Raw genomic sequence first — 23,369 nt, 5'->3', positions numbered from 1 at the left:
AAGGCTTGGATGGAGCTCCCAGACTTTGCAGGGTCTTCTTTGCAAATGCCTTCATGTCTGCAACACCAGGTCTCTCTCTTCCCGTTATCTCCTTCAGCTTCCTCACAGCACCAGGAAGGAGCTGTCACCGCCTGAGATGCCTCTGGTGACAGGAGATCTCCTCCATCACCCAAACTGCTCATTTTGTTCTCTGATTCAAGCTCAGGATTGGGCTTTCCAGGCTGTGAGATCCTTGTGCCTGCTGCCATCCCACAGTGAGAGTGGCACCAGGCCCCTGGTCTGCCACGGTGTCCCCAGAGCCCTGATCCTGCTCACACCAACCACACTCTGCCACATTTCTGGCAGAGATTAAAGACATCAAGGGCAGTTTCTGCAGAATAACCTCTTCTCTCAATCCATCTCCTGATTTTCTGTCTCTAACTCTACCCCAGGTGCCAGCACATGCCCCATGCTTGCAGGTGCCTGTTCCTGGAGCTGGATACAAGGGAAATCTGTAATGAGAAAGATTTCGGTATCCCTCTAAATCACCAGCTTTGTTATTTTCTCTTTAAGCTGCGAGCAAAAGAAATCAAGAGGCATTTCTGTGCCCACATGGGCTGGACATACATTCTGTGAAGAAAGGGGGAAGCGCTGAATCCCAGTGATGAAAGGAGGTGAATCTTCAGCCCACCTTGACTCTCCCCACCCCAGGGATACCTGTGACTCTCTGAGAGCACAGCCCAGTGTGCAGAGCAGGAGGCAGGGCTGAGACATTGCAGGGATGGCCACAATCTGCTCTTTACCAGCTCCAACTGGAATTTCACTGCTCCGTGAATGGCGAGGGGGATTCTGCTGAAGGACCAGGAATTCCTGGGATACAGGAGCCCAGAATCCAGGGACACTCTGCACATCATCTGGCACCAGGCTTACAGAGAGCACAAGCTGTGCTGCCACATCCCAGGGCCAGCCACGAATGGGAATTCTTCTCACAAGGAAGCATTGCTTCCCTATGTCCATCCCTGCCCTCTGGCAGTGGGAGCCCTTGTCCCCAGTCCCTGTGCAGCTCTCCTGGAGCCCCTTCAGGCCCTGCCAGGGCTCTGAGCTCTGCCTGGAGCTTCTCCTCTCCAGGGGAGCACCCCCAGCTCTGCCAGCCTGGCTCCAGCCCCTCTGGGCTCTCTCCAGCAGCTCCAGGTGCTGCTGCTGTTGGACCCAGAGATTAAAATTCTCACCCCCTGAAGCCACTTCCCCTTTTTCACTTCTCCACTCATTCCCAGCTCTCTGCAAGTCTTTTCCAGCAATGCCCCTCTGTTTCCCCCTCCTGCCCTGATGGAGATGTTTGAAGGGGTTTGGGTGAACAGCAGGCTCCTTCCAGCTCCCCCCAGGAAAGGCTGGTGCCTCCTCTCCCAGCTCCTCCCTTGCACAGGACTGATTGAAAAGCCCATTTGTAGCACAGGGCTGCGGGCAAGTCATGAAAGTGCTGAGACAAATGGGGACACAAAGTGCAAGTCAATGGAGTTATTTTGTGGCTCTGCAGCAACAGCAGCAGCTGAGTTCAGGACTGTGGATCCTGGCCCCACATCAGGGCTAAAACTTATGGGAAAGCTCAGGCAGGTCCCCAGTGCAGACCCAGGAAATAAAGGCCAGCCTTGTCAGGAGCAAGGTGCTGAGTTACATCTCTGCTGGGTCTCATAAAGAATACATTCACCCCTTGGCAAAACCAAGCTCTTTATCTTCATCTGGGGAGGAATCTGTCTGACAGTTCAATGCTGCCAGCACCAATCCATCTGTGATCATGAACCAGGCTCCGAAAACCACGGCAAATAACAACACACGGGTGTGCTCTGTTTGTCTTCTGGTTCCTGAGTCCTAAGGTCAAACTCACTGCATGTTTGATGGGCAATCAAGAGGACAAGACAATTCCCTTTTTAAAAATTTTTTAATGAGAATGAAAACAGAATCTGGTGTTATTTTGAACCATGGGCTGTGGCATGAGAGAGACCCTGAGCAAAACCATGACAGCCAGGTTGGAGCAGCCTGGGACAGTGAAGGTGTCCCTGCCCACATCAAGGAATGAGATGAGTTTATTGTCCCTTCACACCCAGCCCAGCCCGTGATTCCCTGCTCCCATCCTCCTGGGTGACCAGTGCTGGTGACAGCTCCTCAGGGAGGTCTCCTGAGGGTGGCTGTGCCTGGGGGATGCTCATCAGAGGGTTCCCCATGGAGTTATTTCCAGTGTGTGTCACTCCCCCGTGCCTGGGAGGCAGTGGGCTCTGAGGAGCTCCAAAGTCACACCTTTGGGAGGGTTTGAGGCAGCCACTGGCTGGTGAGGCTCAAGAGGGTGATTTACTGATTACTGGGAGCGCCCAGTCCAACCTGGAATGGGAAACCTGATCCCTTTTTCAGAGTCTGAGCATGTTCCCAAGCACAAACCCAAACAGATATCTGTAATCTGTGCAAACCAGTGGCACACAGAGGACAGCGGTAAGAGATCCTCCTCCAGGGACAGGGATCAGCAACCAAGCAAGGGGCAGGGGTGGAGAAAGGCTGGATGAAGCCGGGGGAAGGACAGAGAGGAAAAATGGGAGAGCACAGCGTGTGTGCACCATGACCTGTGCCACCTGCTCCCCATGGAAGGTGGGCAGGAGGAACGGCGGTGCCAAAGCCCTGCCAGCTGCTCGGGAGGGGGAGCAGCAGGGAAACGCTCCCGACAGGCTGGGCAAGGCTGAGGTCTTGGCTGGGCACGGCAGGGTTTGAGGCTGGAGCCTTGCACGGGCTTAGGATTCCCTCTGCAGGCCAGCCCTGAGCGCGGCACATCCCGGGCTGCAGAGCCAGGAGCGATGGGGATGGAAAGGAGCTCAGAGCCCCCGCAGTGCCACCCCTGCCCTGGCAGGGACACCTTCACTGGCCCAGGCTGCTCCAGGCCCGTCAGCCTGGCCTTGGGCATTCCAGGGATCCAGGGGAGCCACAGCTTCCCTGGCACCCTGGGCCATTTCTTTATGGCTCTTGTTGTAAAACATTCCTTCCCAGTGCTCCGTTTGACCCTGCCCTGTGGCCGTGTAATACCACTGCCCCTGTTGGGGCTTTGGGTCGGAAGGCACGCTGCAGACACAGAACCAAGGCTGGATGTGCAGGAGCAATTTGGGAGCGCAGCTGGCAGAGATCCCTTCCCAAATCCCAGTGAGCCTGGGGCTCTGCACAGCTCCTGGTCCTGCAGGTGGCTCCGGTGGGGAGGTGTCCCCTGTTCCACGTTCTCTGTCCCTGCCGGGGGCTCCCCGGCGCCCAGCCCCCGGCCCAGGCTGATCCTGGGAGCAGCAGCTTTGTTGGGAACTCAGGAATGGCACACTGCCCTGACCGCGGCCAGCAGCAGCAGCAGCGCCTGCGGGACAGACACACAGACTGCTGGACGTGGGCCATCCCAAACCGCTGCCGTAACTCATCTCACTGAAGCCAGCACGAGCTTTTTGTTTCACGAGAAGCAACTTTTTTGTCAACTGGCACTGGATGGAGCCCGCAACAGCAGGGATCTGCATGCTGGTATCCTTTTAGTCATTCAACAGCCAGAGACAACTAAAGATAGACGTGTGGGTGAGATGGAAAGTTAATGATATCCCCAGCAAGCTCCTGGCACGGGTGCAGAGGCTGTTTCCTGGGCATGGATCGCCCCTTCCTCTCTCCAGCCAAGGAGAGAGGAGCCTGCTCAGGAGGCTCAGAGGTGTGGGGCTTCACCTCTGCCTCTCAGCCACGTTCTCCCTTCTGCCAACCCAACCTAGCTGGGAGGCTCCATCAGAGGGGGTGCTAAAATATGATGAGAAGACAGATTGGTTTGGTGCCCCAGTAAAGAGATGAGGAGCAGAAGAGAAGTGCAAGAGATTTCCATAGCAACTGGTGCAGAGGCTCTGCCTCCTCTGGTTTGCTGTGAGTCACCATCCATGGTGGTTTAACTCTGGCTGGACGTGGGGTACCCACCAAAGCTGCTCTGTCACCCCTTCCTCAGCTGGACAGCGGAGGGAAGGCTGAACAAAGGGCTCATGGGCCAGGATAGGGACAGAGAGACCAGCCACCCTCTATAATCACATCTGGCAGATCTGGGGTGCTCACATGGGGACACCTCAGAGCCCTTGCACGGCTTGCAGGGGCTCCAGGAGAGCTGGAGAGGGACTGGGGACAAGGGATGGAGAGACAGGACACAGGGAATGGCTCCCATGCCAGAGGGCAGGGATGGATGGGATAGTGGGAATTAGGAATTGTTCCCTGTCAGGATGGAAGAACCCTGGCAGAGCTGTCCAGAGGAGCTGGGGCTGCCCCTGGATCCCTGGCAGTGCCCCAGGCCAGGCTGGACAGGGCTTGGAGCAGCCTGGGACAGTGGGAGGCGTCCCTGCCCATGGCACTGGGTGGGCTTTGAGGTGCTTCCATCCCAAACCGTCCGTGATTCCATGATTTATGCCAACAGCCGGGTGCCCAGCCCGCCCCGTCCCGACCGGCACCGGGGCCGCGCAGGGGGCGCTGCCGTCCGCCGCGCGATGAATATTCATGAGCGGGCGTGGCCGGCGCGCGCTCATTAGTATGCGCCGCGGGGGGCGCCCCCTCATGAATTATGCGGGTGGGCGTGGCCGCCGCGGCCCTTCAAAGTGTGGGAAGATGGCGGCGGCGGCGGCGGGTGCCGGCGGCCGGGCCGCGGTGCGGGGGCGGCGGCGGCGGGGCCGGCCCGCGGCCCAGGAGGAGCAGGAGGCGGTGGTGCTGGCGGTGGCCGAGTGCGCGGTGTGCCGGCAGGCGCTGGTGGAGGCGGTGACGCCGCCCTGCCGCCACTCGCTCTGCCTCGCCTGCTTCCAGCGCTGCCTTCAGGGCCCGGGCCTCTGCTGCCCGCTGTGCCGCAGCCGCCTCTCCACACGGGCCCGGCGGCAGCAGGCCGAGCCCGCAGCCACCACGGCGGCCGGAGCAGCGGGCGGGGAGCAGCGGCCGCCGGAGCAAGGTGCGGCTGAGGCGGCGGCGGCGGCACCTGCGCCCCCCCCATTCTGCACCGGGAGGGGCGGGGGGGGCGCGGGGGCGGGGGCGTGGCCTGGGGGCGCGGCTGCCGCGGAGCCGCGGTGAGTTCGCGGGGGCTCAGCCCGGGGGGCGGGGCCGCGGCGGGCGGGAGGTGCGATGAGCTCAGCCCGGGGGGCGGGGCCTCCGCGGGACGTGCCGGGAATCCGCGGGGCTGGGGGCGGGGCCCGTGCCGGGGGCGGGGCCAGCGCGGGGTGCGATGAGTTGGCGCGGGCTCAGCCCGAACCGTGCGGGACCGGGCGGGGAGGGGGCACCGGGGCTGGGCCACCGTGCCCGGGCATCGGGAGGAGCCCAGGGGCGATGGAGAGCATCACCCCATGGAGGGGGTGCCGGCTGCGGGGATGTTCCCCCACTTGCTCGGGTGGTTGTGTGATGATCTTGTACCAAAAGTGAACGGTTCCAGCAGTGCTGCCAGGAGTTGGGCAGGTTTGTGCTGCGTCAGGACAGGAAGGGTTTTGCACCAGTTGCTTGTTGATTTAGGAAAAGTCCATCATCCCTGTGTTCATGGCTTTTAGGTGCACGTTTTCTCCCTGCCTCCAAAGCCAGATGCATTCTCAGCTCCTAGAAAACTGCTCCCTGTGTTCCCTTCAAAATAAATCCTTGTCTGAGGCATTGGCATTGCTGGAGATGCCCACACTGCTGCTGTCAGAACTCGGGGTGCCCTGGGATCTGTTGGTTGGAGAGGTGTTGCAGCAGTGCCCGGTTCAGCAGGACTGAGGGCAGCCCTGCAGAGCACACAGGGATTTAAGCTGCAGATAAACATCCTTGTAGCCCAGCCCGTTCCTTTCCGAGCGTGTTTCTGGTCTCCCGCTCCCTGCTTGTGTCAGCACCCTCTAATTGGCTGTGGGAAGAGTTGGCAGGATGAGCTTAAACAGCTCAAATTGGTGGTTTGAACCAAGCCCACTAACCTGGAAGAGATTTAGGAAGGATTTGCTGAAGCCCTGAGCAGATGGGGTGTCCAGGGGGAGCTGGGCTGGGCGTTGGGAGCGGTTCCTCCGCAGGAGGGGCAGTGGGAACTGCCCCAGTCAGTCTCTGCTCCAGGGCAGTGGTGTCAGCCATGCTAAATGGACTCCTTGGGTGAGAGTGTCCAGCCTTGCTGGAGGAATGCTGGGCAATGTCTGAGCTGGGCCTCCTAAAGTAAAGTCTCTGCTTGTCCTGAGCTGTGGGAGATGTGTGTGGGATAAAAGGGAATGGCTTCTCACCGGGTTTAGACGGGACATTGGGATGAAGCTCTTCCCTGTAAAGGTGCCCAGAGCAGCTGTGGCTGCCCCTGGATCCCTGTCAGTGTCCAAGGCCCGGCTGGATGGGGTTTGGAGCAGCCTGGGGCAGTGGAAAGCTCATGGCAAGGGGTGGGATGAGGTGATCTGTGCAGTCCCTGCATCTGCTCTCTGTGCTCCCCTCTGAGCCAGCCTTCTCACCATGGAGACACTGGTTAAGCCTGCTTTCCCTGCCTTAAATCCAGCAGCCTGCCTCCCAAACACCTTGTCCTTGTCCAGGAGGGGTTTCCAGGGATAGCTGCTTCCCAGGAACCAAGGAGGGGCTGACCCTGTCGTTCCTCCTCCTTGCCCTGCCTGAAGGGATGGGTGACATTGGCTTTCACCCCAGCATCACAAACCTGTCCCAGTCACCATGGCCTTACCAATGGATGTGTCACGTATATATTTATATATCCGTTTATCAGTGTCTGTAGCCCTTGAGAGGGGGCAGCAAAGGCAGCAGAGCCCAGCTCATCCCAGTGGTGCCCAGGGCCAGGACACAGCTGAAACACTGGCCATGAGAAAAATACCTTTTCCTGTGAGCGTGGGAAGCACTGGCACGAGTTGCTCAGGGTGTTTGTGAAGTTTCCATCCTCAGGGAGAGTCAAATCCCAATTGGACATGGACCTGGGCAGCCTGGCTGGGTCTCCAGAGGTCTTTGCAACCTCAGTTGTTCTGTGATTCTGTTATCAAACACTGGTTAAGCTCAGGTATTTAATTGAATCACTTAAAATGTGCAAAATCTTTAAAACTGCTCGGTATGGCCACTCGACATACCCTTGATGATTCCAGCTTAAACCGGCTCATTGATCGTGGTTTCATGTCCCAGTTTCCCCATTCCCTTTGGGATTCTCCCATAGCAGTGGGCTGCAGGAGCCCTCAGACCCTGCCCGAGGCTGGGATTCTGCCCCCGGTGACCAGGTAGGTGTAAAGTCCAAGCCCTTGTCGCGGCATGGACAGAACCCGCAGGGACGCGCTCTCGCTGCCCGCGTTGTGCCTTGGCATGGGCCGGGCTTGCCGGGAGCCCCTGGGCACCTGAGTGCTCCAGCCTGGCCCCAGCTGCCGCCCCGGGAGCATGCAGGTGGCCCACGGGTCCCATGTCCTCTCTGGGCATCTCCAGGTTCCGTGGAGCACCTGGGAAGGCGCCCCATGCAACTTGGAGGGGCCGTGAGGTTTCTGATACTGAAACAGTTGCCTGGTGAGGTTCTTGGAAGGCAGAGAGGGGCAGCAGATGGGAGGCTTGCAGGCTGATTGAAGATTCAGCTGGCCGAGGAGAAGGAACAGGACGTGTTTGCAGCGAGGTGCTCAGCCTGGTTTGTGAGAGAACGAGTGCGCTGCCGTTTCAGAGTCAGATTTCTCCCGTTTCTCCCTGCCCAGCGGCAGTGCACAGCAGCCCCCAGCTGAGCCCGTGCAGGAGGGGTGCTGTGCTGCTGCCAGGCTTGTAAAACGACTTCCCCCTCCTTCCTCCCGGTCCTTTTTTGGCAGCGCTTTTCCCCTTTCCCCACTGGACCAAACCAGTCTGGGTCTTGAGCATTTCCTGGTGATTCCTTGAGTTCCTGTTGTTGCTGTTGTTCTGCAGCCTGTCACTGGTTGTTTTTTTGTCTCAAGGCCACAGTGCTACGAGTTTGGAAGTGGCAGTCCCCAAGAAGCCTTTCCCTGTCTCGGGAAAAGCAGTGATTTGCTCAAACTGGTTAAAACTGACCCCATCCCTGTTTTCCTCCTTGTCACAGTGTTGTACTGCTGGTGGGATGAGTTAAGTTTAAGGTTTCCTAGGAAGATAGGAGAGGGTGCCTCTCTGGGCAGTGACTGGGCTGTGGGGCTATCAGAGGGCTTGCCCCTCCATCTCTTTCCTCGCTGTCCTCTCTCCAGCACTCCACAATACCTAAATTATTTTTAATCCAGTGAAGAGAGTGATTAAGGCCAGACCCAGAGCTAGCCACAGTGGTCAGTGTGAGAGGCATGGCAGTGGATCATTAACTCTTGCAAAATAATTTTCCAGTCGAGTAGTGCTTACACCTGTGCCAGGGTCAGAAAATCCCCAACTTCTTGGTTTGTGTATTGAAAACATTTAAGATTTCATCCTCAGCTGCAGGAGTTAGAAGGAAAAGTGGTGAAAACCTGGAGGGAAATGGAAGCTGCAGAGCCTGCAGAAAGTTTCCCTGGAGCTGGGGGCGAGGGGGACTGGCTGCTGCTGCTGCTGCTGCTGGGGGCAGAGCTGGCACTTGCCCCGTGGCATGGGTTTGGCAGAGCCCAGGAGCCTCTGAAGGACAGGCAGGGACCCAGAGGGTTCTGAATCGAGTGCAGATTTACTCTCAGTCACCCCGTGTTGCTGAATTCGCCAGATGGAGGTTTCTGGATCTTTTGCCAGTAAATATAAAACGTGCTGGTCAGGAGTGCGGCTCCACAGGGATGGTGTGTGTGTGAGACACACATCTGAGCTGGTGTGGAAAGATGGACTCACTCAAGGGGATGGAGGCTCCAAGTCAGATGCCTCTTTTAAAGAAAACCAGCGTTAAATAATTAGAAGATCTTTTGTCCTCTCAAATGGTGCAGAAATCAGTTGTTTTTTCCAAGACTGAGCACAATAGGATGCAGCTCTTGCCTGCCAGCATGAAAAAGCAGGATGCCAGGTTTGATCTGCCACCAGGACTGTTTCAGTGCTGTCCCCAGGCTGGGAAGGAGCGTCCCAGCAGAGTCAGCTTCATTCAGGAGCCACTTCTGCTGACCCACAGATCACTCGAGAGGAAGGGCAAGCTTTGTGCTGCAAAATCAAGTAAAAAGCCTTTTCTTCAGTGGTTTTGCCTGCTTTGCTGTTGTCCTAGCAGGGAGGTGGCACCAGGTGACCCACAGTAGTCCCTTCCAGCCTGACCCATTCTGGCGTTCTGTGGAATGCACATGTACATCTTTGCATACATTTTTGTTTTCATCTCTTCTGTACAGAGTTGGAAGTTTTGGGATGTATCTTTCTTTGACCCATCTGTAAAATATACAAGTTGCTGCATAAAGATACTGTTGATAAAGTTGCCTCCACTTGGTGTTGGAGCCCTTTAGCTCAGCCTCCAGAACTTAGACATAAATGTTAGTCCATTATTTAAAATTTCCTCAGCTTGCTGACCCCAGGTGAGAAGTGAGAGCATGGACGTGGCTCATCTTTCCTGCTGCGTGTTTCCCTGGGGTTAGCTTGTGCCCTGGAGGGGAAAACTCCACTTTTTTAGCTCTGGAGACAAGCCTTAAACATTGAGGAGTAATTGCAGCGTGCTGCAGGCGAGTTAGAGATTGCTGCTGCTCCTGGGACTGTCTCCGTGGCAATCTCAGCCTGATAAAGTTCGCAAAGAGCTGGAACCGCTCAAGGCCACAATTGAAAAAACATTTTGGGAAGCCGGTGGAAGGTTTCCAGCGTGCCTGGTTGCAGGAGCAGGGAATGCAGCCTGGCCTCCCCAGCACCAGCATCACTGGGGATTTTTAGCACACGTGTAGGGACACTTGGGGTGTTGTCCTTTAGGAGCAAGCCTGGCTCGTGCAGGCGTGTGAATACGAGGAAATAGCAGCTGTTTTATGAGAAAAAAGGCTTTATGATCTGTTTGCTTACATGAGATTATTGGTTCACCCCCCTGCCATTTGTAGCTGGCATTTGGAGGCAGATAGAACCAAGGGAAGCTCTGTGAGGGGGCTCAGCTGCAGAAAAGGAGGCTCAGGGGGACCCTGTGGCTCTGCACAGGTCCCTGACAGGAGGGCACAGCTGGGGAGGGGGCTCTGGGCTCTGCTCCCAGGGAACAGGGACAGGACAAGAGCAAACAGCCTCCAAGGATGTTCACTTTGGGAAGCAGGAGGAATTTCCTCACTGAAAGGGGGGTCAGGCATTGCCTGGGGAGGTGCTGCAGTCCCATCCCTGGAGGTGTCCAGAGAACAACTTTGGATGGGGCACTCAGTGCTCCAGGCTCAGTGACAAGGTGGGATTGGTCACAGATTGGACTCAGTGGCCTCAGATGTCTTTCCCAGCCTAAATAATCTTGGGATTCTGTAAAAATGTGTTGGAGCTATTGGTTTATATCCTTTAATTTTATCAGGGTGGGGAAAGCAAGTACCCCTGATGTTTCCTCCATGCCCAAACCTGCTCCATCCTGACAGCAGCACGTTGGGATGATGAGCTGTGCTGCACCCTGCCTGGAACACCGACATGGATTGAGCCAGGATCATTGTCCAGGGGCTGTTGTTTTGTTCTGCTTGTTCCCTTTGCCTCCAGGCTGCTCCAGCCGAAGTGCAGCTTGCCCAGACTTGCACTGCACGGAAGTGGGAGGGAGCTTTGAGGCTGAAACAAGCAAGGGACTCCTTTGGGAATGAGAGACTCCGGGGATGGAAGCTGAGCTGTGACCCTGTGCCAGTGTGCTTTTGGCTTCTGGCCTCCCGAGGGGAAAGGGAGGAAGTGGGAGCAGGACAGGAACCTGTGCCAGACAGAGCATCCTGCCCTCAAACCCCTGCCCTGGGAGTGCCTGCAAGCAGGAGAAAGGCTGTGCTTCCTCTGGGACGGCAGGGCAGGAGCTGCAGGGGCATGAGGAGAAGGACTTGTGGGCATTCTGGGCCTGCAGCAGGCACCTGAAGCTGGCTTTGCTCCTGGCACTCAGATTCCCTGTGCCCAAAGCCCGGCTTTGCTCCTGGCACTCAGATTCCCTGTGCCCAAAGCCTGGCTTTGCTCCTGGCACTCAGATTCCCTGTGCCCAAAGCCTGGGTTTATTCCCAGGACTCAGATTCCCTGAGAGCCCCGTTCCACAGCCCTGTGTTTACATCCTCCCAGTGCTCCCTGATTGCTTAACTGCTTGTCAAGGACTCTTGAGAATCTCACAGGAAACTCGGGAAGTGCAAAGTGGGATTGCTGGGCCGTCTCCTCCCGATGTTTCTGTATGTTAAACAGAGCTGTGATAGCAGTGGCAGAGTATAAACATCTGGGCTTGAGGAAAGTGCTGCAGAAGCTCTTGTGCAGCCTCTGGAGATCTCACCCTTTTTGGGAAATAATGGCCAGCACCAGTTATCCTGCACTAAAAAATAATTCCTTTTTTTCCCCTTTTCTTTCCAGACTTTATATTCAGAGCGCCCATTAAATTAAGCAAAACAGGAGAGCTCCGAGAAGAATATGAAAGCCAGCTAAGAAAGGTCAGTATTTTTGGGTAATTGTGGTTTTTCTTCCAGAACAACTTGGATTTCCTGCAGGGATGCCATCCTACCTGTAGGGAAACCCGAAGGGCTCTTTTTTCCTGTTCTCTAACAAAGCTCATTTATTCTCTTTACACTGTTCAACCAGTTCAGGAAATGGCTGTGATTGAGCATGTAGAAGCCATATTTTGCTATCTTAGTCTGCCTTCTAGAACATGGAAATGTACCTTCTTTGGAGTGAGTGTTTGGTTGTGGATGTAATTCCATAAAGGCTTTTGCAGCATAAGGCACCTCCTTCTCCTCAAACCTCCTTCTCCTCAAAAGCAAACTATTCCAAACTAGATCTTTGTATTTTTTTTTAGCCAAAAGTGAAATGTCTTTTAAAACAGCCTTGTCTGCAAAAAGATACCATGTGCAGTCTAGTGCCAGCCCTTCTCCCTTCCCTTCCAGTCAGAAAATACTTGATCATGTTTCCAGCATTTGGGCATGTTTTTGTCTTGTTCTCCTTCAGCCTGCTGCCTTCCTCTTCTTGCCCCCTGGCAGATGGGAGATGGGTTTCTTCCCCCTGCCAGCTTAAACTTGGTTTTTGTGAAGCTCAGCTGAAAGAGCCCTGTGGGAGGAGAGTCTGAGAGTCCTCATGTCAGAGGAAATGGCAGTGAGGTTTGGCTGGTGAAATGATAACTGCTGATGCAGTCACACTGTTTCCTTGTTCACAAAATCAGAATAGAATCACAGAATTATTTAAACAAGGGGAAAGCCCTCACTTGTTACCTGGGGTGAGAGACTGGCTCTACCCTCCTGTCAGGAAGTTGTAGGGAAGCTGATCTGAAAATTGTCACTGTTGCTACTTATCAAGAGTTTTTTGGCATCTCTGAACTTTTGAATCAGGGAGCACTCAGGTTTGGGAATCTAAGCTTGGATAGGATTTGGTTTCCTTCCCTGTCTCAAGACACAGAGTTTGATCCCAGCTCCCCTGCCCGTGGAATGGAGATAACCTGGCTTTCCTCCTGAGGAGAGGACAGGAGCATTTCCAAACCTTTTTACATCTCCCAGACGTGAGTTGTTTTACATATCTGAACTCTTGACCCGCTTCCACCCTTTTTGCAGTTGAAAACAAAGTGGTACCATAATTATGTACTGAAAAGATTTTATTTAACATGGATTATCTCATAGCTGAATTTTCTAGCTGCCTTTCAGAATGAGATAGATCTTTGCTGTCTGTGCAGGACAGCAGGATTGGGTTTTCCTCTTTTGTGCCCTTGTTGCTCTTGCATTTTTTGTTTTCCCAGAGGAGGCTGTCATTTCTGTGCACTCAAACCCTCACTCATCCTGTCCAGCTGTCTTTCCCTCTATCACAAGCAAGTCTGTTGCTTGTGAGCACACACAGAGTGGGAGGGAAACTCCCACCTGAGGCATGTGCTGACATGCAGCCTCCAGAGCCAGGGCAGAGGAGCGGCTCCGGGAGCCACAGACCTGGGCAGGTCCTGCGGGGAGAGAAGAGACCAAACATGAGTTTGCCCGACTTTTGGAATTAATATTAGTGTCAGGAGTGGTGGTTCTGAGTGAGCAATTATCCATTGCTTGTACAGCATTTTCCCCCTGCAGCTGCAGTATCCAAAATGACTGAAATGCATGTTCTGGTAACTGTGCTGTTGACAGCAGCTGTTGGTGCTGCATGCAGTATTTCAGAGATGCTGCTCAGATAACATGAGGTCCTTCTCCCAGGAAGAGAGAGACGCATGTCTCCCACATGTTTCACACTATTTTGTTTCAGTTTCTTGTCCTCCTGTCCCAGCACAGCATTGCCATGTCTGGAAGGAAATTCTCTGGGAGACTATTTACATTAAGGCTACTTCAAATTATTATTTCTGAAATTAGTACAGATTTTATCATTAGAGTTTGATTTTGCTTGCAGCCTTAACTCTGCACCTAAATTCTTTTCTTTATTCTATTAATTAGGATGAGGATCCTGTTGTTGCCTTTTTGACTTCACTATCAGCAAAGCTCAGGTTGTCACCTCACACTTTCCCCAAAATCCTTAAATACTCCTGTGTGTTGTTACATATTCTCGTGTCTCTTGATTTTATAATTTAGCCAGAAAAGTGAATTTTTCCATATAACTTTCTTCCACATGAGAAATACAGGAGGGACACGAGTGCTGGGTGGTATTTCAGCCAGCCCAAAAAAAAATAGAAATTTTTATCATAAACCTTGGTGTGAATTTGTTTTTCAGATGCTTCCACAAAGGCAGAAATACTGTTGACTTAGAGCAGACTATTCATCATGTGTGCATCATGTGGTCACAATCTATGTTAGTCAGACTCTGTTGTAGTTATTGCTTGAGATTATTAATAGATGAGGAATTTAAAGATACATCTTAAAACAACTCTGAGCAAGGAGTCAAACCGGTCTTTGAAAATATTTGCTGAACACCCACAATCAGCCAAACAGGGGCGTTTTCCCTGGTTTCTGCCTTTTTTCCTCCTTGTTTTCCTCCTTGTTTCTCTCTTCCTCATCTCTGGGACCTTGGATTCAGTAGGATTTGGGTCTTTGCCAATTTGAAAATCACAATGTGCTTTTCCTGTAATGCCTCGTGGACTCTGATTTCTTTCTCATCCTTATGTCCATACTTCTGAGGTTTTCCCTTCCTCCAGCAGGGAAGAAAAACACCAAATACTTTTGGAAGAAGTTGTTGCTGCCTTTTTGAGTTAGGGAGCTTCTTAAGCACCTGAGATGCCTATGGCCAAATATGAGGAAAAGCCCAGGGATATGAGTTCCTGGGGCTGTGGTTCATGAGCAGGACAAAGAGGTGTCAGTCAGAGGTGTGGATAACTTCAGGGTGGAGGGAGGAAGGAGGGAGGATCTGTTCTGTGTACAGATAGATGGAGACAATTCCTGGGCTGTGTCTAGGCTGAGGAAGAGACAAGGCACAAGCTGGGAAAATGGCTGGGAAAATGGAGGGAGAGCCTCCATGGGCAGGGACAGTCAGATGGTGCCAAGCCCCTTCCTCAGGAAAAGGTACTGGAAGGGAGGAGAAAAGGGGTCTTGTTGGTTCTGACAGCAAGTCTGCAAATAAAGAAAACAGCCCAGCAGAAAAGGGGAGTTTGATTCCTTAGGTGAGGAGGAGAGTAGTGCAGCAGGACAGGCAGCCCAGCAGAGTCCATGGACCTTGAGTCCCAGATCCTGGCATTCCCTGTTTGAAGCTGAACTCAAGCTTTGAGCCTGGACTCAGGGGAAGAGTGGCCTCTCTGGATCCCCTCCATCCAACACATTGGTGAAACAACGGGATTTCATCTCTCATGGAGCTTTCAACATGGGGGTTGCTGCATTCACCTTTTATTTTAGATGCTGCTGCTTGTGTGTCTGCCAAACTGTGTGTGCTGCATGTCAGGCCATTGGGAGGCTAAAACTGGAATATCACAGCTTGCTTGAAACTGGTGTTGCACATTTTTATCTGTAGTGTGATCACCTACAAGTAGAGAAAAGCTTTTGTCTCTCTACTTTAGAAAATACAGTGGCAGAGAAGGCTTTTTCCAGCCCTGGGCCTCGCAGTGCCTTTGTTGTTTTGCAAAGAAGATAAAATCCATGATTCTTATGTATAAAACACAAATGTGGCATAGAAGCAAACCAGTCTTCTCATTATTGTGAGAGAAAGGCAGTGGCTCTAGCCTGGAGTGGAGAAATGAAGGCACAAAATTAACTGATGTGACCAAACTCTTGGTCTTTCCAGTCTCCAAGTGTAGGACTTCAGATTTCAACTACTGTACCTCTTTTGTCCTTATTTCCAGCTGAGAGAAGAAAAGCTACAAGAAGAAAAGACATCTGAGGATCTGATTCACAAGTTCATCCTAGATGACATGGACATAGGGAAAAGAAAAATGGAGGAGCAGCAGAAAAAAGATGAATCTGTAGTGCTGAAAGGGAACCAAGACTGTGTAAGTGAGCTCATGCTTCTCCTTGCTGCCCACATGTCAAAATTTTCATTATTTGGCTTTCCAGGTTTCCTTGATTGAGTTTTTGTAGTTTATGAAGGCTATGAGCTGGCAGATTACAAAGATCCTTGTTAATGAGAACTATCTTCTAAGGTCTGTTATGACTGCAGATGTTCCTCTAGAGGTTTCTGTCCCCCTTTTTACCCTCTGCTGTGACTCCTCCTGACACAACAGATCCCCACAGCTTGGGGGATACCCTTGGTCTGTAGGCTTGCATGCATTTCCATGAGTATTTCTCCATGAATCTTCTGCAGTGAAGTTGTACAATTGAAGTTCAGCACATTCTTCATGCTGACTTCTGCCTATTTCCCATTTCATTTGGGAAGCTCTGCAGGAAATGCTCTTAAAATTTCTATTTGATAGGCTGACCCATGGGGGCTGAGTAACCAACACCCTGCAGTAACCTCTATTGTCGAATTGTCCCACATTTTCTTGATCAATAAATTACCTTTATTGATGACTAACAGCTATGTATAGGAGCTATGTGCTTGCTTTTGTATTTTTTATGCCTTATGTCCTGTCAGTATAATCAGAAATGGGGAATGTGGGGATCTTTAACACTTTTGCAAGACAGAGCTTTATTTTCCAAGTTATTCTTTCTGTTGTGCACGTCAGCTAACTGTTCCTTGATTGACTTCAGTTTCCGGAGCGTCTCTCGGACTCGGAGAATGAGGAGCCATTCCAGGGCAAGCAAACACACCGCTCAGCTTTTGTTTCCAAGACCAGCGCCTACTCCTTTGCTTTCCTTGCAGGGTAAGAGGCTGATGTCCTTTAATGTCCTTTAAAAATGTTCTTCTGACTTGTTTTAAACACACCTGACATGCTCTGATTCAAATGGTGGTTCCAATCTAAAATAAGTGATTTTTTTTTCCTGGAATTTTAGAGCAGACCCATTGGTAGAATGTGGCGTCTGTCTGATTACTTCCTACCTGGAAGTTAAGGAAGTTAATGTTCATCCCATGAAGGGGAAAAATCACTGCCTGTAGGTTTAAACTGTTAGTCAGAAATCAGAATTCTGTAGGAGGAACTCAGGAGTGCTGGTTCCCTTCTGCAGCAGGGATATGGAGGGATAGCCCCAAACTCCCTGGAAGGCTGTTGCTTGGCACAGTGGAAGCGGCTGAATAAGCAGGTGTGTTTCCAGGTGGGAAGCAGAGGGGTTTCCCCAGCTTCCTCCTGAGCACTGGCCTCAGTTCATCATGGGCCCTGGGCAGGGGTGTCCATGAAACCCTGCTGGCTTTCTTGCAGAGCAGGACTCTGCTGCAAATCCAGGGCTCCTGGATCCCTTTCCCCGAGGGCAGGGGAGGTTCCTCTGCCAGCCAGGTGCTGCCAAGGCTGATGCCTCTCCCACGGGGAGCAGCTGCCAGGGCTGGTGAGCTGGTTGTTCCCAAGGTTCCTGTTCTCACCCTTGTGCTTTTCAGGAATTTAACCTCCAAGGTGGAGAGGAGCCGGAGCTGCAACGACACCATTCAGGAGAGATCCAAGAGCAGGCAGAGATCAGCCCCAGCCACCAAAGCCAAGGTACAGGCAGCGTGTGGAAACAGGCTCCTGTGTGTAAACGTTCTTATCTGAGGTTACACAGCTCCAGTAATCTGGAGATAGCAAATATGGGCTTTGTGGCCCTGTTATCGCCCTGGGGCCAATCACCGCCTTGTGGCTCCCAATAAAACCTGCTGGGTTAGGAATTACTAAACAGAAAAGCAGACAGGTGTCAGGGTTCTTGTGTAACGTTGGAGGCTAATTGGAATTTGAAAGGGTTCTCATCAGGCTTTTGTTTTGTGATTCATTTTCTTTTCAAGGCTGACTCCCCAGCCAGGTAAAGAAAAATCTTTTAGAAAGTTAGGAAAATAATCCTCTCTTCCTTTCCCTTTCTCTCCAAAGCTGTTTGAACAGAGCAAAGCTCATTGCTTTCCTGACGTCAGGGTACATTGGCACTTCCATACTGTAGGAGATAAAAAGGTCTGGTCCTCATAGGATCATAGGATGGTTTGGGTTGGGAGGGAGCTTAAAGCTCATCCACCGCCCTTCCGTGGGCAGGGACACCTTCCAGAATCCCAGGGTGCTCCAAGCCCCATCCAGCCTGGCCTTGGACACTTGTAAGGATGCGGCAGCCACCCAGCCGCTCGTGCTAGGATGTTCCCCCTCCTCGTGCTGACACCCCTCCTTCCTGGGATCAGTTTCATCCCTGATGGAGAAGGAGAGGGTTAGAGGGTTCAGGTCCAGAGATCCCTTGAGGAACAGGAACCTGTGCAGTCTGCCACCTGAGCTGCTGGGAGCTGGACTGAGCCCAGAGTGAGCAGCCATGGCTTACCTTCCCCCCAAGGACTGACTTCTTTTTAAGAGGATGCCGTATGGACATGACCAATTTCCAGTACAGGTTATTCCAAAGGCTTATTTTGACCTTAAAATAACCGAGTAGAAAAATAATTCTTTTGGACTAAGCATGGAAAAGCTGTTAATTGTACACACTAGCCACTGGATAAAAATATTTCATCTCAGTGCTAAGAAGAAGACAATTTGCAGTTGTGTGTGTTGTTGCCTCTCTGATTTATTTGAGCCAGGATTATGCCTAAGTGTAGCAGCACTCAGGGACTGTGTTAGAGATTACCTGTAGGCTGTTACCTGTGGCAAGAGCAGCTCTTGGACTGAAATAAATTGGACACCCCGATTCTGCTGGACTGAAATAGGGGTCTCCTCGAGCCAGGTCTCATAAGCTCTTGGGGATCTATTCCACACCCAAGATAGCTCAGCTACCTTAGATGGCATAAAATCAGCAGGATGGCTTCTGTGGTAGTGTTGGAAACAAAAAGTTTTAATAAAAGGCAAAATAACAAAACTCTTTACAGAGAAAAACCCGAGCCAGGTGCAAGAGGTCCTTGCTTTGTTTATCAGCAAACCCAAAGTTTATTTGTAAAAGCCAATATCTTTTCCCATTCACCGATCAGTGGAACCCTTGCCGTTGTTTCTTTCCGTGCCAGCGCTGGTTTTAGCTGCCGGCAGCCCCAGAGCCCGTGTGTAAGCCCAGATGCGCTGCTCCTCTCGCCCTGCAGGTGCTGCCCGGCCCCGCGCCGCTGCTGGGGGTGCTGTCGTGCGCGCAGAACCACCGCTGCCTGTCGGCGCCGGAGCTGAGCGCCGAGCGGCGCCTGCTGCTCAGCGCCGCCTCCTCGCTGTCCGCGCTGCACCGCCCCGAGCGCTCCATCAGCCCCGAGAGCAACGACAGCATCTCCGAGGAGCTCAACCACTTCAAGCCCATCGTGTGCTCCCCGTGCACGCCCCCCAAGAGGCTGCCCGACGGCAGAGTGCTCAGCCCCCTCATCATCAAGTCCACCCCCAGGAACCTGAACCGCAGCCTGCAGAAGCCCACCACCTATGAGGCCAGTCCTAGGATACTGAAGAAGTGGGAGCAGATATTTCAGGAGCGTCAGATCAAAAAGACTCTCTCCAAAGCAACCCTCACGTCCTTGGCTTCGGAGCCCGGGGAGGACGTCGCGGTTCCTGACATCACCAACGCCAGCAGTTGCGCTAAAGAGCAGCCACAAGCGCAGGAGGATCACCTTGCACCTGACACGACGGGAGAGCCTCGCCCTGAGCTGGATTTCCTCCCTTCGGTCAGTGAAGTGAGGCTGGGAAGGGGGACTGAGAAGAACGGGGGTTCGCAGGCCTTAGCCGCTGATGACGGTGCTGCAGAACCAGATGTGAGATCAAACGTAACCTCCCTAAACACACGGGTGGCTGAGGCCCCTGACCTAAAGGTGAGCACATTCATGGACAAATCCTGCCTCAGCCTGGGCCCCAAAGCGCTGAGCAGGAGGCTCGTGGGCATCGGCGCGTCCCTGCCCGACAGCGGCGCGCTGGCAGTGCCCCTCAAGGGGAAGAAGCAGCTGAAGTACCTGAACAACAGCGAGCTGATCAACGTGCAGAACAGCACGTGCAGCTCCGTGGAGAAGCTCCTCGGGGAGCAGGCGCCGCTGCTGCGCCGCGGCCGCAAGAGACGCTGCAAAACCAAGCACCTGGAGCACAACGGCTCCGTCAAGAGACTGAGGCACGCGGCCCCGGGGGAGGCGGCGCTGCCCCCCGAGGGCCGGGACAGCGTGGAGCAGAAGCTCCAGCAGGAGGAGGAGGACAGGAGGCTGGCCCTGCACCTGCAGCGCATTTTCGACAGCGAGAACAGGACGGTGGAGAGGCGCAGAGTGCGCGTGGACCGGTACCTGCTGCGCTCCAAGAGCACGCTGGGCGCCAAGTAGCCCGGCTGGGCCATGCTGCCTTCCTGGGGGACAGTGAGCTTTGTCAGATTGTCTTAGAGGAAAACTATTTTTTGCCCTACTTCACCCACGCAGTTGTTTTTTCGTTTCGGTGGTAAGACATTTCTGGGTCCAGTTCAGAGAGAAGCCAGCGTCCTTTCAGATTTAGAACAAAAAGACAGAGAATGAGAAAAAAAGTCCTCAGGTGCGTTGGTCTGAAGGAGTTGTCTGTGATCCCTGTGAATACACTGCAAGGCCTCCACAGGCAGGCAGGCACACCTGGGATCTCCAGGTAGCAGGGCTGTGAATGTGGGGTATGAGGACCATCCCAAGAGAAATCTGAGCTCTGCTCATAGAAATTGCCTGAGAGTCCTCTCCTCTCTGCCTGCCCCCTTTTCTCCCTCAGGCTGCATCTGGTTGTGGGGTCAGCCTCTCATCCATGCTCCGTATTTCTCCTGGGGAGTCCTAAACAGAGCCCCCCTGTATTATTTCCAAATGAATGTATCTCACTGTCTGCAGCAGCAGCACAGATCATTTGTCACTTTCTTGAAGCAGAAAGCCAAATGCAGTGAAAAGAAGGACCTGAAATAAGGATTTTACTGAAAAACCTGCCCCTGCTCCAGCTTCCAGGCTTCAGGCTCCAACCACTAAGAAAGCTGAGGTGAGTGATGCACTACAAACTTGCAGGCATGGAGCTGCCTGGAGCAGAGCTGGCTCAGAGCCTGGCCTTGGTGGAGCGGGTGTTCTCTGCCCACATGTGGCAGGCCACCCTCTGAGTGTTTCTAACCCTCTTCCATGGGTTAATTGCATGGATTATTTCCCTACTGACATAGCTCAAAAAGTTCCCTTCCATTTCAGCCCGTGGCAGCTGCCTTGCAGAGTATTCATGGGGACCTTTGTCTGGGGCAGGGGTTGTGGCTTTACCTGTCCTGCCCCCCGTGTGCCAGGTGTGCCAGGGCTGTTCTTGGGATGAGCACAGTGCAGGGACAAACTTCCCTTGGATCCTGCCAAGGGGGGCAGCCAGTGCTCATGAACAGACAGATGTGGTCTAACTGCATTGCCCCATTTCCTCCCTCCATCTTCAACAGTCAAAAAGAAAACAGGAACTGGTTTTCTTTTTCACTGCAAGGACCCTGGCAGGCTTTTTTTCCCCCTAATTGAACTGGATTTAAAAAAATGAAAAAAACCACAGAAAAAAAAAAGAAAAAAGAAATCTTATATTTTATTGGGTAAAATTTATATATTTTGAATACTATATTTCAACAGATTGACACTTTTGTTTTGAGAAATCTTATAGCAATGATTCCATAATATATATCTCTATCTCTGCATCTCCTTGCCACACAAACCACTGGATGGTTCAGGCTGTACCTGGGGCTGGTGGCACCCGGCCTGCCCTGCCTTCCTCTCCTGCACCACAGCCTGGCAGGTGCTGCTTTGGGCCCAAACCAAACCTGCTCCTCTGTCCAGCTGCCAGTTAGAAGGAAATTGAGGAATGAGAGCCTTGGCTGGACCCAGAGGAGCAGCACAGAGAGAAGCAGCGATGGCCTGGGTCTGCCCTGGGAGCTCAGAGGGAAAGCCGCAGCTTTAACCCGGGATCCGTGCTGGTTTTCCCAACATTTTGAGCTGCAATGTGCACTTCCCAGGTGCATTCAGATGTAGAATTCTTTTTGCAGGCCCCTTTTCTGCGGCTCATCCCTGGAGCCCCAAACAGACTTCCCTAAACAGTTTCCTTTTTTCTCGTGGTGTTCGTGGGGGTTCAGCTGGGCCTGGGCTGCTTACACCGCAAAAAAACCTATTTACATGCTGAATGTATCTTTTCTTCCCCCTCTTAAAACAGATTTCACAGCCCAATGCACTATGCCAGTGTCTTAAATACCTTCTTTTGAAAAGATTTTATAAGTGTTTAGGGGTTTGTGCGTTGATTTGCTGATCCCAAATCCAAGCTGGGCAGAAGTGTAGGAGGCAGTGCCTGGGCTTGTCCCCAGCCCAAAAAAGCTTCATGGGACCCCCTGTGCTCCCAGAACAGAGATCCCAGCTGCCCAGGCATCGCGCACAGGCCATGGGACCTGCGTTCAAGGAGACCTTTGGATGTGCAATCACAGTCCTGTCCTGGAAGGGTTGCGGCGACGCAAAGCCAGGATGAATGTTTTATTAATTTAACGCTCTCCAAGTCTGTGTAAGCTTGCAAAAACCAACAGAAATTGTAAATAATTACACTAAATGGAGCAGGATTACCCAGCCTCTCCCCTGGAAAGGTCACCTTTGCCAGAAATCTTGCCAGCTGAGAAGGAAGATTACCTCCTGCTGAACGGTGGATGCAGCACACGAGATCACACCAAGTATTTATTCACACTCCTCTGCAAGTCCTCTGAACCCTCAGCTGCCTTCCCCCGGGATGAAGGCATTCCTGGCTGGCTGTGGGGCAGCACGGGCATGGGAGTGTCCTCCTCCCAAAGTGTCTCCTCCGGAGGGGCTGGGGTTGGCTCCCTCACAGAAGGACTGTGTCTGCCAAAGATGCACCAGCTCCCAGACAGCTGCTATCCCGCCCTCTGGAGCTCTCTGCCCGGGAACAGCCATGCAGGAAGGTCTGTGTGCGGAGTCAGCCCGATGAGACAAATGAAGGAAAAGTGCCAAAAGGGATGGTGCCAGGTGATTGATTGATTGATTGATTGATTGTATGACGCTGTTGTCTATTGTCAGTATTTCTCTTCCAATGCTATTGTACATGCAGTGCACAGCAGTCACAAAGCGTAGCTTGAACAAGCGCTTCTTTCTCTGCATTTTCTCAGCGAAAGCAAAGGGGGAGATCCAAGCCTTAAAGACTCTGAGAAAACAAGCCTTTAGCAATGCTGCGAGGGCAGGACAGCCCCGGCCCGTCCCCAGTTGTCCGGCAAGGAGCTCGTGCCACGGCCGAGGGGGGCACAGGAGATGGAGCCCGCCCTGTGTCCGTGGTGGAGCCGTGGGTGTCACCAGCGTGGGGCTGGGCTGATCCCCGTGTGCCGTCGCCCTGGCACCGCCGACAGCGCCGTGCGTCCCAGCCGGCCGCTCGCCGTGCGCACGCAGAGCCGGGCTGGGCCGCGCGGGGATCGCGGGGAGCTCCACGGCCCGGCTGTCGCTGCGCTTCCCTCGGCCACGCTGTAAATCCTCGTGCTTCGTGCTCCCCTGCCGGCAGAGCTCCGGCTGGCTGCGGGCTCTGCTCTGCTCCCCGTGTCACAGCCCAGCCCCGTGTCACGCTCAGACACGGGCGGGCACCCGCCCTGGCGTGCATGTGTGAAACGTGCCAGTGGAATGACGTGCAGGCGTCCGTCATGTCGTGGCTTCTCTTGTTGGAAACAGAGTAAACCCTGCTCAGTTGTCACAAACCTGAAATACGCCGGCTCGTGTGTACAAATAACAGTGTTTGTTCTAACAGCAACCGGGACTTGAACTGCAGGGCAACGGCCGAGGTTCAAACAGAATAAAAACAGATTCTGACAGTGAGACTCCCTGCTTCTTGCTGTGCTTGGAAACGAGCAGGATCCTGCTGCTGCTTGTCCCTGACAGGTGACGCTCCATCCAAAGAGGTTGTGGAGTAATGTTGTGGAGTAATAGTGGAATCACAAAATCATTTGGTTGCAAAAGCTCGGAGAGCCACGTCCCCCTTCCTCTGGGGACAAACCCATTTTAATCCGAGGCTGATCTGCCAGCAGCTGGGTTTGGGCTGGGGTGAATCC

At 53.2% G+C, this 23,369-nt stretch overlaps 1 protein-coding gene across 1 annotated transcript; it reads left to right on the top strand.

The window, feature by feature from the left end:
- The first annotated feature begins 4,617 nt into the window (after positions 1 to 4,617).
- On the top strand, positions 4,618 to 23,104 carry RNF169 (ring finger protein 169). The gene is made up of 6 exons (XM_058825389.1): positions 4,618 to 4,948; positions 11,347 to 11,423; positions 15,212 to 15,358; positions 16,056 to 16,168; positions 16,834 to 16,933; positions 18,463 to 23,104. The coding sequence occupies exons 1-6, from the start codon at positions 4,618 to 4,620 to the stop codon at positions 19,654 to 19,656; spliced, it is 1,962 nt and encodes a 653-aa protein (XP_058681372.1). The 3' UTR covers positions 19,657 to 23,104.
- Positions 23,105 to 23,369: the final 265 nt, after the last annotated feature.

This window comes from Ammospiza caudacuta, chromosome 2, assembly GCF_027887145.1.
Source record: "Ammospiza caudacuta isolate bAmmCau1 chromosome 2, bAmmCau1.pri, whole genome shotgun sequence".
Taxonomy (NCBI): Eukaryota; Metazoa; Chordata; class Aves; order Passeriformes; family Passerellidae; genus Ammospiza; species Ammospiza caudacuta.
The sequence above is the reverse complement of the archived record's forward strand: the minus strand, read 5'-3'. Positions and strand labels throughout refer to the sequence as shown.